Genomic DNA, 19,456 nt, shown 5'->3' on the forward strand with positions numbered 1-19,456 from the left:
ATATAATTCATAACATAAAAATACTTCCTAAAGGTACAATAAAGATCATGGCATCAGCAGAAATAAAAAGCATTATGGGAGAAATAGTAGCAGATCCTCACATTAGAAGGCAGCAAAGAGAGGTCAGGAAGGGAGAGTAAGGGGGAGCTGGTAGCCCCACTCTGGCCCACACAGAGGGAGCAGCAGCATTAGCTGAGCAGGAGGGAAGAGAATGTGAAGCTTCTGTCTCTGATAAGTCTGTTAAAATGCTGTTTCTAGCAAGCAATATCTCAAATATCAGCTAATACAGACATTTTATATTGCAGTAATGGCATCTGGACCAATTACCATTCTTTTGTGTACCTCTTCACACAAGCAATGCAAAACCAAGTATTCGTCTACTTCTCCTATCTATGAAGAAAATAAGACATGATGAGTTAAGGGCAAGTTCCTAAGATTTTAGGCACCAGATCTTTAGCAGATGTAAATAAGCACGGATCAGCAGAGCTGCTCTCACAGAGCTCTGCCCTGATCTACTTGATCATTTTCTTCTGCTGCAGCGCGGCATCTTCCTCCCTTTTTATAACAGAGCAAGGACAGCTGGGGGAAGCTGGATGGGAGCGAAGACAGACTGGTGTAAGAGAAAAAGACAGATTCCAAAACAGGGAGTCAACAAGGAAGGCAGCCCTGAGAAGAATGTGGGAGGGTGAAAAAGTGGAACACAACGTGAAAGGACCATATTCCTGGAAGCAAAGACATAAAGCAATGAGGAGCAAGCTGTGGCCAAGGGCTGTATTCTGCAGAGTAAGAGTGGTATCGCAGTCCAGAAAACTAGATACAGCAAGTAAAAAGGCAGGCTGGAAGAGTTACATATCACAGTCATTAATGAACTGAAATTAGATTATAAACCCTTTTGGATCTGTCATCCATTGCGGCAATGACGCCCTGCCTCTTCATTTTGCTGCAGAGACCATTTCTGCTGATGAGACTGTAAGCAATTAGAACGAGAGTCCTCACCACCACGAGATATATCAGAAGATACGCAGATCAGAAGATCAGGACATCACAAATTATATGCTTGTGGTGCAGCTACTACAAAGTATGTAAGGAATGCAATGGGATATAATGTTTTTGGTGGGTGCTGTCAGTTAACAACAGAAATAGGAGAGATAAAAAGCAAGAAAACTAGACGGTGAGAGGCTGCAGTTGCCACAGACAAAATTTCTGTATCAGAAACAGAACGGAAAGAAGATAGTGCCCTATTTCGCTTCATCAGGAGGTGATCGTGTCTCTTATTATTGGTATAAAAACAAGCAGTCCTCACTGTGAGCATTTGGTTCTGTTCTGTTTTCATGTACTCTCGGCCTCCCAAACCTGTTGGTCCTGTGAAAACAAGCCTTCTGAGAAAATCAGCAACGAGTTTAGGAAAAAAGCGACACCTTTTACAGCAGCAGAAACAGCTGTTGAACTCCAGCTTTGTAGCACTGCTGTACTGTGGGCTGGCAGCTTTGAGAAAGAGAAGCCTCTAGGCCTGGGGTTTGCAAGCAATTTGCCACACTTGTCATCCTTGCTGTATAAAAGCCTTTCCCGGAGGACATTGTTCTAACAAAATTATCCACCGCAAAGGCCAGCAGCATGCTCATCGTGTCTCAATCAAGGCTGCATAAAGAGGAACGTCAACCATGCATGTCTATCATTTGGACGATTAGCCTTTCTGACTGCAGACACTATCCTAAAAGGCTAGTCCTCAGAAGTACCTAATTTCTCAGTTGGGAATTATTTCTCTTTGTCTGTCAGAAGCACATAGCAATGAACGTCCTCTGAGAACAATATTCAGTGGCTTAAAGCAGAATCGATGCAAATACATCAGAAGCATCCTTGTAACCTCTCTATGACCAAACAAAAAAAAAATTTGTTATTTGTTATATGGAGTAGCTAAAAACAACAACAAAAGAAATAAGATGAGCACAGCACACTAGTCCTTGTGCACCTCCATTTACACTTTTTATACTGCACCTGTCAGTCTCCTTCACTTATCGTGTATTCCCTCTGCACCTCATCAGCTGTATTAACTGCAATTATTTTTAAAGAGGAAAAAAACCCCACATGGTCAAAAGAAAGGGAAGAATTATTTCCAAGGAGCTCTTCATAATCACAATGCACTGCTTTAATCTCTGAGCTGTATTCTATGTCTGATTCATACTAAATTAAACCACCTTCTATTATTGGTTAAGTTTTTTAGTATTGTCTCATTTGCTTGTGCTCCCTGATAATTCAAAGGAAAGAAAACCTGTGAATTGCAGGTGACACCCTTACACCCTTACCACAAGTATAAGGGTCTGATGAGCATAACTGATAGAATAAAGCAATTTACACAATAACATAAAAATTATTACTTACTTTGCGATAATAATTTATCTACCACCTTGTGTACTTTCTGTGAAGGCAATGATCTGAGCCAGGCAACGTCTAAGAATTTCCAGTTCATTCTTAGCTTCCTTCCTTCATTCTTTTGTGACATTTTTAACATCTACTCAAAAGAAATTCTTCAAAGGGACCAGATCTGAACCATGATGACAAAGGCATGCCTAGATGGAGCTAAGAGTCACACTGGGGTTTTTTTCAGTCTGAATTGAAAGGAAGGTTCACTTCTTTCCCTATCTGTCTTATCTCTAAGCTCAGTAAAACACAGACAAATTGGCTTCTTAATGGGGGAAAAAAAGCACAAGCAAAAGCATTTTTATATTATGGGGTTGCAACAGCCTTTACTTTCAAGCTCAACTAAATATTAGCAAATGCAAATTAACATCTCACTTAATATGAAGCTCTTCTTGTCAGTCTATAATCCTCCTCATCCTTCCTCCTCCTTCCCTGTACTCTTGAACTTGATGTGGTCTCTGGCAGCTATTTGATTCGTGTAAATTAAAAGGCACCACTGCATGACAGGGGTGTTTTTGTTTGACTTCTGCATGCACAGGCTGGGATGTGAACTGAAAGCATGATTGCTGGGACAGCCTGCCCAACGTGCATAAATCAAGATTTATTTTTTTAATTTTATTTTTTTTTAACTAAGTTAATTAAAAACTACGGAAGATGCCATGGTAACAATTTTGGAGGTCAAAATCTTTCCCTAAATAGACCAGGTACTGCATAAACTGTATCCAGATCCGTTTACCTATTAACATATCTCAAGTCTATTTGACTAGGGCCATTTGAAGGGGAAAGAGGATTGTTTAGTGTCTGCGCCCGTTTAATCTTGGGCTCTCAGTCAAGACTGCTAATTCACATACTGGTTTTCCTGATCTATTTGTCTATTCACTGAGAGACCACCAACAGCTTTTCCCTCCACTGGTCTGAATCTCTAGCTGTCTGGATTTTGAAAATATCAGGTCCTAAAATTCTCCTTTTAAGAAAGTATCTTTCCATTCTGCTTCCATTTTGGGATATAATACAAACTATTAAAACGAAGCAGGCTCCCATGGTCTCTTTGAAAAATTGATTTCTCCAGCATAACATGTCTCTGGGGATCCAAAGAACAGAATTCCTGCACATCCCCACACAGGAAAAGGCTGTTGCCGGAGGGCCCCCTGCCCACTGTGGGGTGACTGCTGTCCTAAATAATCCTTGAACTCCAGTTACCACATGTGTTGCTGTTATGTGTGGTGTTACTGGGTGGGTACATGAGGAGTAGATCTGTGAATATCCCCCTGGGCTTGCACAGCCAGGCAAAAGCACGGTACAATTTATCTTTCCATTCTTAAAATCCCAGCAGCAGGAACAGACAGTGTTCATGAAACAACCATTTTAATTCAGCATTTGCCTTCTGCTTGTAAGAGTCGTAGCAGAATTTGGTTCGTATTTTTACTTATCAGCTGGACTTTGAACAACCATTAAAAATTCGGACTTGATTCATTTACTTGCATGTTGCAATGTAAAGCTGTGTGCATTGTGCCTCTGACAGTTAGGTGGAAGATACTAACAGTCCTCCAAGGAGATGAACGAGGGGTATGGGAGGGCAGCAATGCTGCAGGATTAAGGTGTCGGGAACACGGCAGGGAGAAGCAGGTTACCACAGCTTTGCTTTATCTGTCTTGTCAGGTCATTTGATCCTGGACTAAGTAATGGACATGTTTACTTAGTAGTGTATTTTTAAAAGATTTCCAAGGGGGTCAGAAAATTTGGTGAATACTCTTCTATCTCACAGTAGTAAAAGAACCTAAAAATAAAAGAAAAAAAGAATTGGAATATGAGGGAGCAAGTTAAACAGAAGTAGAAGGGTGGTTGAGAAAGGTGAAGATAAGTGTAACTTGCAGAGAAAGGAAAGCTGAGCTTTGTCCACAGTCTGGTATTTTAGACTCACTTGCTAGCTAGAACATATCCTTTCTATCCATGTTTCCATATGGTCTGGGACTACCCTGTAGGAGAAGATTGATATAAATCATAGCGTAACACACGTAAAAAATCCCTAGAAAATCACAAAAACCCTACTGAGATGCAAAGGCTTCCTATGAAAACTCTTAGAGCCTAGAAGGTGTTTTCAGCTCTTACAAACTTTCTTTGAAAAAGCGAGGGGGGGGGGAAAAAATGCAGGGCAGGCATGCACGTTGTATATTTTCTGTCCAGACAGTAACTGGGAAATGTCTAAGAAAATATTAATAGTCTGCCTCTGTGGTACTCTTTGCAGATCTGTTCAGTCCCCTGATCAAATGTCCACAGTATAGCCTTGAGAAATAGTGGATGCCGACAATGCCTTAAAAGAAGGATTGTCTCATTAATCGTTGTTTTGTGATTATTGCCTGAGAATATAGTGAAAGGAGACCCAGACATGAGAGAAGAGCAGTTTCAATTTTTATACTTTAACTCAAGTTTTCAGTAACTGACTGCATGTCTCTCCTTTTTTCCCTTTTCCTCCCTTTAGATGCAACAAAGAAAGCAAACCGTTTACTGATACATAGGTAAAACACATCAAGGGAAAAAAAAAAGCCTTCCTGAATAAGAAGAAATGTTCACATTTAAGATGCAGTGCTCAGGCTGGAACAGGCACAGGTAGAAGGATCACAGGTTCAGGAGAGAGGCCACCTGAGGGTGCAATGATGGTGGGAAGAGCACCACGGCCAATGGAGGTGCAACAGCAAAACTGAGATAAACAAGAGACATTCTTGGCAGTTAGGGACAATAAGATGCGCATCAGAGACATGAATAGGTAGATGGAAAACATTTGTGAATAATTTCTGGGGAGGAAACAAAAGGAAGAGAATCCAGATTTGGATTGATAGACTTTAATAGCATGACAGCAGCTATTATAATGGGTAACGAGTATCATGGATACTCAGTTTGTTGGCAGGTTCTGTAAAAATGCCTACGAACCCTGAAATTTTCACCATCCACATGAATTCATGCGCTCAAAGTGCTGCAGTCATCTAGTTCACAACATGAAAATGTTTCACACACTGCTTTTGTCACAAGTAAACACAGGTAAATGGAGTCTGCCTACGTTTAAATTGGCCAATATAGTTTACCTACTTTCATTGCTTCACCTTGACAACAAAGCTGGTGAATTCACCTACTGCTATGTCCATCCTTTCATCCTTGCCCCCCAACCTCCTCCTCTCCAAGTTCTCTCTCCTCCCCTCCCCTCCCCTCCAAAGGACTTACTTTCTTCTATCTCCTGTTACTGAAGAAACCAATATTTAAGCAACAACTTTCTTCACCTTTTTAATCTGACAAATCATGGAGGATATTCCTGTGGCAACCCACTGTCATGAACTACTCTGTACAGTAGATTGAATTCTTCGGTAATAACAATATTATACGCAGAAGCTTTTTTGCACTACTAAAACCATATTAAAAGCAGGATGACATATGATTTACAGTCTTTGACACTGAGCTCCCATATTGCTAGTTTCACAAATGATGTTGCTTTCCAGAAAAATGCTGGAGTAATAGTTGTGCTGCAGTTCTTTGCTAAGCTTCTGCTCCTTCAGTGTGTCGGGCGTTCAATCAAATGGCCTTCCCTTGGTAGCCTTATCTCCCAGTGGGCTAGTGCTGCTTGGATGGAGCTGTGTGAAATGGCTGCACATCGCAGTAGCTCCGATACCTATTTCATTGAGAGCAGAGTTTGAGTGTCCTGAAAATTGCTTAGCAAATAGGACTTGAAATCACAGTGACAGGAGTCTCATGCCTAAGTAAGGCACATTTTGGTACCCATCAGGGGACCAAAGAGTAGTTCTGAGTCATTATTTTAATTCTATTGAAAGGAACCATGCAGAGGCTCCAAATCAGGTGAAGCTCTGCCAGGTCAGTGACTGACAGACATAGGCTGAGCAAGAGCAGACTGGGCGCAGCACAATCATCCAGTGCCAGAGAACTACATACTCATGTTTCTCTTTGCCCAGCCCTGCTATTACACCTCAAGAGACTCGTGGATGCTGGGAATTTCATGCCACTGCAATTCAGAAGGACCTTACAAACCTCCAGGAACAATCTGCATCAATTCGTCCTGAAACCTGAATATTTGACACTTGTAATGTCTTGTCTGCCTTTATATTGTGGGCTGGGAGTGGGAGGAGAAAATGATAAGAGGTTTATGTAGAGAAAGGCTAGTAATCAGAATACTCTTCTTATTCAGCATTATTAGTCCCTACTGAATTAGATGGATCAGCAAATGATACTCCATTTCTCTGGAGATAAAAAACAGTCTGAAATCTTGAGGAAATATTGTGCTTATTAGCGTCTATGTAAAAGCCCTAGAAATAATGCTTACAGAGATAAGATGAAGAATAAGAAAATAATAAAGGCAAAAAAGCAAAGGCAAATTTCCCTCTATGTGCTGCTTTGCAATTAACTGTTTGAAGCAATTCCCGATCCCCTTAATCTCAAGAACTCTGCTTATCTGCCCATCCAGTTATTTTTAATTTGTACTTCTATTATTACTGCTGCATTATTAATACACCCTGATAAGATAGGAAATAGCTTTGTGGTGTTCTGTTTCAGCAATGTCTCACATGGCATAATAGTCTTTATGATGAATAACTCCCTCCCATCTGAGGAGATTCATGATTCCCGCCACCGACGGAGCACAAGGCCCTGGGGGAATCCCGTTTCCTCCTCTGCATTGCTATTCCATTTCCCAAAAGCAGCCTGCACCTCCTTGTGTTTATCACATCTGCACACGCTGTTATCAATCAGGCTGCGTGCCTTCTCCTGTGTGGCGGGGCAATATGCATCCTTGGTGCCTCTGTCAGATCTCATGCCAGCACATACCTTAGCACTGCTCCTCATAGCTGACAAAAATACAACGTTTAAGGTATTTTCTTGAGGATGGAGAGGGGGATGGGGGGTAGCGTAAAGGAGGACAGATTTTCTAGCCACGCTGCTTCCAGAATCTGGGTTTAGGGGCTGCAGCCGAGCTAGTCAAGAACAGATTTCTATTACAAGCCAAGATTTGTATTGGGATAAACTTGCAGCAATAGAGAATGGTGGAAAGAAGGAGGCAAGACATTAAAGCAAAGATAATTATGCTCACACCATACAGTTTGAAATACATATGTCATATTTTCTGTGGGAAAAGGGGGCAGGGAAGAAAGGATCGACAGTTTTTAAGTTTTCCCACATCTATGTTTCTGAAATGGAGTATGTGCTGCTGTAAAGGTTATTGTACAGCTTTCCTCCTGGCATTTTAATACGCACCACATTTTGACACCACATCTTTTTCTAACTAAGCGTCTCCCCTTCGGTACAAACATTGTAAATTGAGCAGATCTGTGGAAAAATCCAGCAGCAATTAATATGGATGAGACCAACTGGGATCTACAGAAATGCAATAGAGCCTCACAGGTACCTAGAGAATGTAATGTAAAATGCTGCTATTTGTATGAGCATTTTCAATCACCTCGCAGGAGAAAAAAAAATCATGCAATGTATAGGAAGACTGAGCTAAACAAGAAGGATTATTATTCTTGATTAAAAACCAGGAGAGGTTACTGGGAGTGTCTTAAGACAATGTTGAGTTCTCCCTCTTAAAAAAAGAATCTGCTAGTTTATAAATAAAATCAAGTCTATAGCTAGTTAGCCCCTCAGTTTTTTCAGATCACTTGCTCAGAAACTCCATATATACCTTTTTTGCAATATATTCTCACTGTACTGGTGGGGAAAGAAACATCAGTATGTTTATACATATATATATGCACACCTATATATGTTTGTAGATACAAATATACAAACCATATGTATAGTGTGTATTACACATGTACGTTCCCATTCATCTGTCACAGATGCACTGCTACAGAAGTATGGAGGGTCACAGGCCTTAAAAATTTATTAACCTACCTCCTGACTTTTTTAAGATAAATAGGTCAATGATTTCAAACTTTGTTTTTACCTTTACTATATAGAAAGATTCTTTCATAAAGAAAAACGGGAACATCAAAGTATTGCTTTTCATACCTGGCATTTCAAATCTTACTGTCCAATAAAAGATCTTGCATTTGGCAAGGCATTTGGGTATCAGGAATCCAGATCCACTAATGAAACGTTTCCAACCCCCAAGCCACACTGCCTGCCTTTCTGGGAAGGAGTCCTCACTGGAAGTGATTCACAGGTCACATTACGCAGCAATGAGAATCTGTGCATCTGAGGGCCAGAGGCTCTGATTTAATGGGTGTGCACATTGTGACCAGCTTTACAGATCCATCCTGACATAAGTACAGCTGAACATCTCTGGTCTTCAAGTCAATAAAGATCAGTTCAACTTTCCTTTGGTTTTCATAAGGCCAAACATGCAAAAGGCTGCTTGTCTTTTTCCTTGAAGGTCTGGTTGCTTTATGCAACCTGCTCAGTTGCATGCAGGTCTGTTCAACCAGACCTGGATGCTGTATAGTGAGCCACTGATGTTTCTTAGACTGGAAAGCAGAGGATGCAGACTTCCATCTGAAGGAGTGAATGCAAGTATCTAGAACTTTCTGCAAGAGTCTTGTACCTGTATCTCCCAGTAGCTAGTTTTCTATTAAAGTTAAAGCTTCAGAGCAGAACACAAGAAGAGAATGTGGTCCTACTCGGGGAGAGATTCATTTCACCTTACTTGAGCCAACGAAAACACAGATGTCTCATTCTAAGGCAGCTGTCTAGGTCGCCTCTGTAATCAACTGAAAAAGAAAGGAACATCTGGTTGGCAAGTCAGCCCATCCTAATATAGGTAGCACTTCTCTCCATTCCTCCATAGGAATTCGTATGACCAGCCTAGATTAGAAGGCTAGTGATCAGTTCACTTCAGCTAGCAACATGAATCTCAGCCTAAGGGAGTGCAATAATGGTGGCAGCAAAGAGTGAGGAAAAAGATAGGGAGATAATGATTTGGAGCATGGAGATACAGGCTTCTTATAAAAGCAGAAAAAATGGATAAATGTCTCCAGAGAGAGCCTCCCAAAAATGGGTTTAATTCCTAAAGGAAAAGGCAACAAAGGGGGAGACAGTGAATGAGAAGAGATATATCTAATGGCATTCTCAGTATTAAAATACAGTTCACACTAGGCTCTTCCTCAGCTGAGCTGGTTATGTATTGAAGTCAATGTTGTACCAGAGAAATGAGGTAAAGCCCAGACCTTTAGGATAATGGAAAGCAGAATAACCTTGCAGCTGAATCAAGAGGCTCAGCTGAATCATTAGCAGCAGCACTGTTACAGCAGTGCTATAGTGGAGACTCCTGCAGTGTCACCATCCCGCCTGCACCACTGAGCACTGCTCTCAGACACATGCTGAGAGAAGTCAAACACAAAAGGAAAAGGCTGGGAAGAGAAGACCTTTAGGAAGTTTTAAAGAAAAAAAAAATTGTAATAAGGCCTACAGCTGAGTGCTTAAAGTACAGTGTCTGCAATTTGCATAAGATCTCAGAAACCTTACCATGATCCCAGGTTTAGCAAAGTATTCAGCATTTAAATTCCCTCCTCAGCATTGTATGAGAAACACCCATGTAATTTTCAGTTTCTTTCATCTTGACTTTCCTGATTTATGTTAACCTCTTCTTCATGGATTTAAAAATTAATTTAATGGGGGGAGAGGTGTCAGGGAGAGGGCAGGGAAGAAGGGGACAGTTCCAAAAGTGCTACTGAAAGTCTTCGAAATGAAGTGGAAGTGATTAACTAGAACTATCATAATGCCCAAAAATATCAACCAGCAGTACAACCTAAATTGAAAAGCAGAGGAAATAAAAATACAGTAGCTCAGAAAAACTTTGAGGAAATCAAAGTATTAAAAACAATAAGTTTTTATATTCTAGAAAAACTCCATAATTTTCATAAACCTTCAACGTTTAAGATATTTTAAAACGTAGCTGCTGTACTCTCATAATATTTCAACAACATGAGAATATGTTTAAAGCATACCGATACTAAAGATTTCTGTAGCTTCATCAGGTTGACAACATTGAAACAGTCAATTAATTGACCCATGTGGGCCTTGTGCACAAGGCTTATAGCCAACCAATTGTCTAAAAATTATTGTCATTCATGCCACTAAGTGACTTCAATCAAGAAAACAGTCAACGAACCAAAAAGTTAGAGATTGCTGGGCAAAAAAATCATGCATCTATGACAATGCAGAGGGCGCTGTATAAATAAAGTCTCTTAGGAAAGTACAAAACCTGGTAGCACCAGGCTGAAGTGATTTGAGCTTGCTAATTTTGTTTTGATCCTCGATGTTTACAGGAAAATCCATCCAAACAGACCAAGGTAAACAATACAAAACTAGGCTTTACAGCTCTTTGCCTGGGTGAAATGTACTATAAAAGAATCACAGAAAGGATTGATTCTTCTAACACAGAAATAAGAAATGTTATCAGTGAGGTACATCCTTTTTCATATTTTGTCTGTCCAGTTCAGTTCCACATGAAGATCTCCTCCATCCACCTCTTGTACTCACAAGCTCCGTCATTAGTACAATTTCTGAATACACATAGGAAGATGTCACTAAGGGGAGGAACACCATTTTTTGTATTCTTTGAGGCAAAAAAAGAATTTACCGAGCAACAGTCTCATATCCATATTTGCTATCACCAATAGTTGGTCCTCAGATTAGGGTACAAGTATTCCTCTATGACATATGGAAAGAGATGCTTTTTCTTTCCAAAGCCAAGAGTTTCATTTAAGGACTGTAGGTTGTTCTCTAGAAAAACCTCACTTTCTGTGTTGCTGTTTTCACTGCCCTCCCAGTAAAAAGGGAGATGTCTACTAGTTTGATGGATGGCTTTATTTTATGGAAAATCAGAAGAGGCAAAGGAATTAACAGAAGAGAGAGATACTTTAGTATCATGCTTGGCCACACAGTGCTCAGATTAGTAGAGCACTCTTCATGCCATACAGCAGAACTGGTCCATTTTGTGGAGTCAAATGTAAGGACAGCAACAGTATTCTGCCTTCAATTTTCCCCTTTCAGGTGTAAGCCAATTTGTCGGTATCCACCTCCACTTACGTGCCTGCATCTGCAACGTTCCAGGAAACCATTACACTAGCATTTGCTTGCTACGAGTTCCGCTTTCTGGGATCTGCTCCTTGCCACCTGACCTTAGGAATCCCATTATCTGGAAAGACAGCTTGTCAGGCCAGGAACCATGGAGCCACTTCCTAAGCTTTTAGCAGTTTGCAGGTGGGCCAAAACAGACCCATTGCCCTTAAACTGTCCCATAAATAGGTGGAGTGAGACCTAATCTTCCTGTTCCAAAGGGGCTGACAAGATTATATGGAAGAAATGCAGCCCTGCTTCTCCATGCAGGAATTCTTTCTTGCATGGTGTAAAGTTTAGGCAACAGGCCAGGTTTTCCCTTAGCAGGCTTGGTTGATATGTGCTAATAGCTCCCACGAAGTAGCTGCTTCATGGAAGAACAATTATGGCCATTCTCTGAATTGTGGAAACATGACCACATAGAAATTTCTTTAAAATACATCTTTTGTTAAACCTAACAGCCAACCAAAATGCAATCTGGCAGACTCCTGGCATGCCTGGCTTGGTACTTCCACATCCATAAGCTTTACTTTAGAGGAAGACGAACTATGCATAGAAAATATGATTGAAGGGGGTAAGAGATTATTGTTTATAGCAATTGTTCCAACTTGTATTAATTTCACCTTTTTCTTAAAGCAGCTTGAGGTATTAAAACTCCTCCCAGAAAAGCCCACCTACCAGGAATCTAGACAAAGAGCATGAAAGCCTCCACCAGCACATTTAGTGAGGAAAAACCCAGTTCTGAGCAACTCTGTCTGGAGGGCAAGAGGGCACCTGGATTTCATTCCAAGTGGAACTAACTATTTAATTTGTACAACAACCATTTGACAACAAAGATGAACACATATGTCTCCTTTAAATGCCTCAAGGGATCATCCTTCCCCCCCCCCCCCCCCCCCCATTTCAGTAACCATGGTAGCTTTGGGCAAAACCAGCTTTCACCTGGGAAATTGTGTTCTTTGATAAAGGTTTTAAAATGGCGTTTGTCATCTCATGGTTAACTTCTTCCCGCTATACACCCGAGTGATGGAGAAAACCTCTGATTTACAAAGGAAAGAGAACCTCTTCTGATCCTCTCGGAAAAACCTTCAAGATGGACCACAGTGAAGTGGAATTCAAAACATATTTTCCAAGTTGTTCTCAGTTTTTTGGCTGACCTTAACACAGGTTTTCAAAAACACCCGCTTAATGTATACCATAATATTGCCAAAAATGTCCTCACATCCACCAATCAGCTAGTCAAAATCCAAACTCTGATAGTAGAAAAGGAGGTTTCCTACATCTTTTGGACTTAATCGAGATGTGCATGAATTTTGTTCCCTTCAAATCAGCTTTGCAAAGCACATAAGTCTAACAATGTCTCTCTACTTCCCACTGCACTGATACAAAGAGTTGACACAGCTTTTGAGGAAGACTATTCAAATCATGATTCATACAGGCTATAGCCAATAGAATACTTACTCATTATTAACACATGTATTGGGCTGTGATAGCTTGGATTAAAGCATGTCAAGGCCAATGCAATAATTGTTGCCCTACTTAGTGAAAAGTCCAATAAGCTATTTTAAGGCAGTGGATAGCTGAAATACTAGTAACTTGTGAATCCAAAGCATTGGCATACACTTCTGCCTCTCCCAAAAGACAGTTCTGAATCTACTCAGAAACCTGAACTGCTTGGGCAGTAGGGCTTTCTTCACTGTTACTTTTGACAGGGGTACATGTAAACAAGAAACAGCACAAGTGGAGAAGTAGAGACAGAAAGAAAAACAGGGAGAAGAGCAAACATTGGTACTGTAGGACAAAGAAATGCCCTTAAACCGAGGAAGGAATGAGAAATTGAAGTCCTAGCTGAAAGGACCTGGTGGAGTAAGAAGGAAAATTGCCTTTTGTTGCTTCCCTCTGTCATCATTCAAGATTTTGTATTTCCTTGTAAAGGAACTGAATTGCGCTAACAGTACCTGATCCATTCCCTTCATAATCTCTTTCCCTATCTGAAACAAATCTGTGAAGTGCTCCATCTTGGCTAGCCACTTGGATCCAAAGAATAGTAACATGTTATATGACCAATATACAAAATGGGACGGTATGACATAAGACCATCTTTTGATTTTTAACAATGATACTACCACTGCCTTTTTTAGGCCAAAGACATAAGACTCTGCCCATTAATCATCAGTGGTATTCTGCCTCTCTGGACCTCCTGCCTCCAAAGAGGCAAGGAGTATCACACTTCTCCCCAGATGTGTTCTTCTTCACTGAACAACGTACTCACCAGCTAGCCTTTATGATGGGAACCTTCAGTGGGGCTCAGAGAAGCGGGTACCAGCTCCCAGTGACGTTCACAAAAAAAAAAATCAAAGGAATAACACAGATGAGTGCCTCTGAAAATTCTCTGCTGTTTTGGCGGAGGCACTTCCAGGTCAGACAAAATCTTTCTGATGCTTCCAGATGGAGTTTAATGCAAATGAACACGAGGAAGAGGTAAGCTGCAGACTAATGTAAAGTGAATAGTAGATTTTAGGCTTATTTCAATCAGATATTGGCCTTTAATAGAAGATTAAATTCTTAGAGCCAGGCACTGAAAAATTATTTTTAACTGAGCCTTCTTTAGTATGTGCCACAGATCCTTAGGAGAAAGGTATAGGACTCAGGAGCATCTATCACACTGCGAATCTCCTACCAGTACTTTGGGGGCATTCCTGGCATTTGGCCATGGCTCAGCTCCCATTCACTACCCTTCCCAGCCAGGCTCTGCGCTCAGGCCCTGCCAGGAGACCGGCTCCTGCACACCTCACTTACTAGACTCTCAAAACCCCCCCTCTCTGCTGCTTCCTACCCTGCCCTACACACTTAGAAAGGGCTCCTCAGAAGCATCTCCAGCATAACTTATTACTCCCCCTTCAAAGATTTTAATAATCTCCTCTTCTACAACACGTACCAAAACTTGACAAGGGGTATCTAATATTAGACTGCTGATGGGTTAAGGACACCACTATGAAGATGACTGAAAATACCTCATTGTTTCTTCTTGCTTCCTGTCTCTCTGTCTATCTGGCCTTCCTCTCTACGCTGAGATCATAAGTGCTCTGGGACAGAAACAGGGTGTTTTTTACCTGAATTTATACATGATTTAGCAAAATGGGCCTAGGCTCTGCAAACAGGCGTCCTGGTGCTACAGAAAAATAAAAAGTAAACACAGCCTCACAAATTACAATCCATTTTGCTAATAGGTTGAAATTACTACCCGAAGAAGGTTCAATGATGACTTGTTTCTCCCTGGTAGAAACCTTTTGCATAGGGATGATTTTAATGCAAAACATTGCGATTTTATTTTGAAATTAACAAGTACCAACAAACAACAATTCACACCAAAAATAATATATAAAGAAAAGTAAACTAATTTCCACCCAAACATAACAAATATTTCTCAGTGAATTTTATAAGACTACACACAGAAAAATAATAAATTAAAGAAAGCACAGAGACCACATCCATTCATCCTAAACCCTGTGCCACCTGAAAACAACCTATTTATTAAGGTTGGCAGAAAATTTTTCATTTAAGGTGTTTTTCACACATAATGTGGGATTTAGCAAAACAACATCTTTCACAGAAAGAACATTGCAGATTTTCATCAAAAGTATTGGTTTAGTTTTGGTTTTGTTTGACAGAAAATGGAAGCAGAGAGACAGGGGGAAGGAGGAGGGAAGCAGACTGGGAAGCAAATCTAGGCAAACCTTACTAGAATGCTCTTATAGTAGTTAATCTGATTGCATGCATGGAATAATTGATTATTTCTGCATGGAAAGCCTTTTTGCTCTGTTTCTTGGCTTATTGTCAGAAGGACAAAATAGACTTAAGGAGTATGTTCCAGAAAACAATAGGACTTGTCGAAACTGCACGTACAGTCATCCAGGACAGTGGCATTCTCTCTGTGTGTAAACCCAGTGAAAGGAATCTGCCACTCTCAGAATATGATGATTCAAAGACAGCAGAGAGGGAAGGAAAAGCGATGCTCAAGCTGTGGCAGTTTATGGAGCAGGACCATCTCTCATCCCAAAAGAAAACTCCCAAGAAACGACTGTGGGGGTTACCACACTACCACCCAGGATCAGATCCTTCTGCCAGCAAACACAAACCCAAAGCACATGTGTGTTATGACCCATACAAGCACCACTGTTAATATATTTGCAACGAGGTCACAAACCTTTTGTTTTACTTCAGGGAGAACTTTTTGGAAATCAGCACAACAAAGAAACTGATCCTTTACTACTTAATTTCCCTTTGACGCTGCTGTATTTCTGCTATGGTCAATGGTGTATATGACATCGAAGTAAGGTGGTGATTATGCGGTCCCAACATTTCATTACCAATATCATGTTCTTCCTTCTGTGAAGCTGAACTTTAGCTTTCAAATAATAGTTCTTCCAAATTCCAGGCTGGTACAGTTTGATTTGCAAAGCCTTTGGTAGGAAAGGGTGTGAAGCATGCAACCTGAATATATACTTTCTAATTCTATTCTCTGTCAGTTGAGACTCTTCAGTTGTAGCCATATCCATACTAATCCATGATAATTAACTTTTAAATATGTTGGCAATAGGCAAATCTTCCTAGTTTAGCTCACAAAAATTATATGCCTGCACATGACAGCTGGGAAACTACAATTTTAAATAAATCATTGTCATAAATTTTGCAATAAGAAGTAGAATCTTTGAAATTTCTAGTAGAAGTGGCAACTGTTTGGTGGCAAGTTCGTTTTAGAAAACTGTGAAATGAAGTTTAACCTCAAAGTCTAAGCTTCAAAGTATACCTGGCTTCCTATTCTGCAGCATCTCAGATACCCACCTACCCTGGCAAACTGACAGCTCTTGAGCTGACACCAAGCCAGCAATACCCAGCATCTGTGCCGGGGCTCCCAGCCCTACAGCAAAGAGCCTGCCTGCCAGGAAGCCCGTCCTGGGACAATCTGTGCGCAGCTGTCCCCGTCAGTCTCAGATACCCAGAATCCTTGGCAACGGCCAGCCTTCCAGTTCTGGTGAAGCAGATTTTCCAGTAACAAACTGTCATTTAAGAAATTGCCCAGCCCACTCAAACCCAAAGTGAAACAGAGTTTTATCACGCTGGGGTTGCTGGTAAAATGCTATTTAAACACAAACCAGAAAAAACCCTAAGACACTGAAAATAACGTTTAGTGTCTTCGCTGAACCCACATCCTCCGTATGGGTCCACATTTTATAAATTTATACCCTTACAGAAAATACTATATGAGAGAAAATGCTGAGAAAAGTAACAGTTTTTAGCATGCTGCTATCAAAACATATGCCAACCAAACTGAACAGTACATGTATAAATAACAGCAATAAAAATTAAAAGCAAACAAGCTTCCATTACCTCATCTGAAGTTTTCCCAGTCTGACAGATCAATTACATTGTTATCCTGGAGTTATTTACTTATTATGCCTCGCACCTATTTCTGACATATTAAAATGAGAATTTGCTACAGAGGTAAACTGATGGGAAACTCTGATGAAAGTGTACGAGCTTCAGGTCAGAATTATAAGATGACCCCTCGAAGAAACCGAAGAGGTGAAAAATGAAACTGAATTCCAGAAACTGCAGGTTAGATGTATCTTTGCTAATGGAAATATGGGGAAAAAAAAGAATTTTCTCTATTTTTACTATATGAATTAACCTAATTTAGTTTACTACTTTGGAGAAGTGGGTGTTACAACATTTTTTAAAACATCTTTGCTATTTCTATATACTCTGATAGCTATGGGATGGTAAGTCTAAACTGAAAAGAAATATTCATTGACTGGACTGCAATATTTCAGTTTTACTTGCACAGCTTCAACGTCTGAAGCCTGTTCTGGTACATGGTATTGATGAAGAAGCAAATCATAGGTCTGTTTGGGAATATTGCAAAACTGTTTCCCAAGAAACCAATGATTAGAGGAGCAAGAAATGTTCAGATTAAGCGTGCAATGTTTTGACAGAGCTATGTTTCTGGCTCTCTGTGTGTAGACCCTTTTCTTGGGAAGGGTGAAAACCGATAGTCAGGAAAAGTGCTCACACAGTTCAACATGGGAAATCAGTCTTCTTGTTTTCATGAACACACCCTTTATTATTCCTCAATGGAATTTTTATTTTTATTCAGATGTAGCCTGTCCCAAGCACAGAAAAGTAAGAATCCTGAGAGGGTATCTTCTATTGTAAATATTTTCCATAGCAGCTTATTACAACAATGAACAGGTTCAAGCTCACTCCTCCTCCCGCTAAATTCAGAGTATGCATCACTACTAACTTTTATAAGACAGTGATAAGATTTGTACATTTCTTCCCACCTACCAGCCAGAGGAAAGGAAGGGATCCCTATGTGTAGGGAATCCCTTTTCAAACAGGCATTAAACTATCCATGAAAGTAATACCATCGTTCTTCGCCAAAAAAAAAAGAAAAAAAGAAAAAAAAAGAAAACCAAGGAAAAAAACCTCAACCCTGGAACTGCACAATATAGGAAAGTGAGTATCCAAAACCAGCAATGAAAATTCTGAAGCCCATCCTATGCTCAGCACTTCTAGATCATATATTACAATTTCTCTTCTAAATACAAAGATTTTCACCAAATTCATTGTCACTGCTTAGCATTCAATGAATATGGAAAAGCTACATACACAGATGCTTGCATAAGAAACTTCCTTGATTAAAGCAAATTGCTGTCCTCAGCAACTGCACATGAGCATTCCCAGATGTAATATACCAGGGTTCTCCATTTGTGACACAGAAAAAGGAAGGGCCGCTGAGACAAACAACAAAGCAACAGCAAACTATACAGCCACCTCCTCTATCACCTCAACCATTTTCCATTATAAGTATGCACCTAAACAGCATTTTAAGAGGGTATGATTATGGAGAATGGGAGGAAATAACATGACAGAAGGAAAAAGGAACAATTCATCATTATCAGCACAGGCTTTGTTCAAGTACCTGGCCCAGCTTTGTCCTGACCGTACTGAAAGCAAGCCAGGAAACATAATCCAGAAGCAAATTACAGTGCGTCCAGCCAAGACACCACTCTGGACAATGAGGGGATCAGGAACCCAGAATATACCACAGCAAGCAACTGCTATGCAGTTTTAAACACAGCCACAAAGACCAACTGCTCTGGAAACCCTAGCAGAATGGACATTATCACTGCCTGGTAGCACTCTGGTCCCAATGCAGGTGTGTCTAGTCTAGCTGGGCCTTGAAATGTATTATTGCTGCACAATTAGGTCTGGCTGTGTCAAGTCAACTTCATTAGAAGTTCACTTGCATTAAGTAACTTATATTGCTAGGCCTTTGTACACATGTTCAGGGACCAATTGCAGTAAAGCCAACTGAGAAACGACACGGTCTTCCAATTCCCTTAATGTTTTGTGCAAGGATAAAATCTTCTCCCAAAGAAAACAAGCATTTCAGTGATACTTGCAAGGCCTACCTTGCCCAAACCAGGGGTGTCTTTCACTTTGCTGACTGCCCTCAACAAACATGGTGGTGCAGGGGGTGGAGAAGTCTGAAGGATACTACTGAAGCTGGTGGAGAAGAGAGGAGATTCAGGAACAGATGATGCAGAAGGCCTGTGTTTCTTCTTTTTGGAAGACAGGTTCAATTTCTGAGCGGCTCTGTGGGAAAAATGAGAAGAGTAAGCTAAAACAATCCCAAACTCATCAACACAAGCAGTCAAGAATAAAGAAAGGTTTCTATCAGGTTACTATTTATGTGGCATTTCGGTTTTGATGTCATTGATCCCAACAGTTTTATAATTCTTGTTCTTCACTCATTATTAATAGCTTAATGCCACCGACTTCACAAAGTTGCTCCAAATTTTGACAGTCTGCAATAAGTAGGGTCACAATCAGGCCTCTGTCACTATCTCATCTGTTGAAACAATTCAGCCTGCAAGAAAACTCCAAAACCTCCAATTAAATCAATGAGCTATATGGC

General features: G+C 40.5%; 1 protein-coding gene across 1 annotated transcript in view; it reads right to left on the reverse strand.

Annotated features, from left to right (window-relative positions):
- Positions 1–19,456, reverse strand: part of KIF26B (kinesin family member 26B) — a 295,671-nt gene that overhangs the window by 86,804 nt on the left and 189,411 nt on the right. The window contains exon 5 of the mRNA XM_054197213.1: positions 18,951–19,134. Coding sequence (XP_054053188.1) covers positions 18,951–19,134 — 184 coding nt within the window. The remainder of the gene's footprint in view (positions 1–18,950; positions 19,135–19,456) is intronic.

The sequence above is a fragment of the Rissa tridactyla genome, chromosome 3, assembly GCF_028500815.1.
Source record: "Rissa tridactyla isolate bRisTri1 chromosome 3, bRisTri1.patW.cur.20221130, whole genome shotgun sequence".
NCBI lineage: Eukaryota > Metazoa > Chordata > Aves > Charadriiformes > Laridae > Rissa > Rissa tridactyla.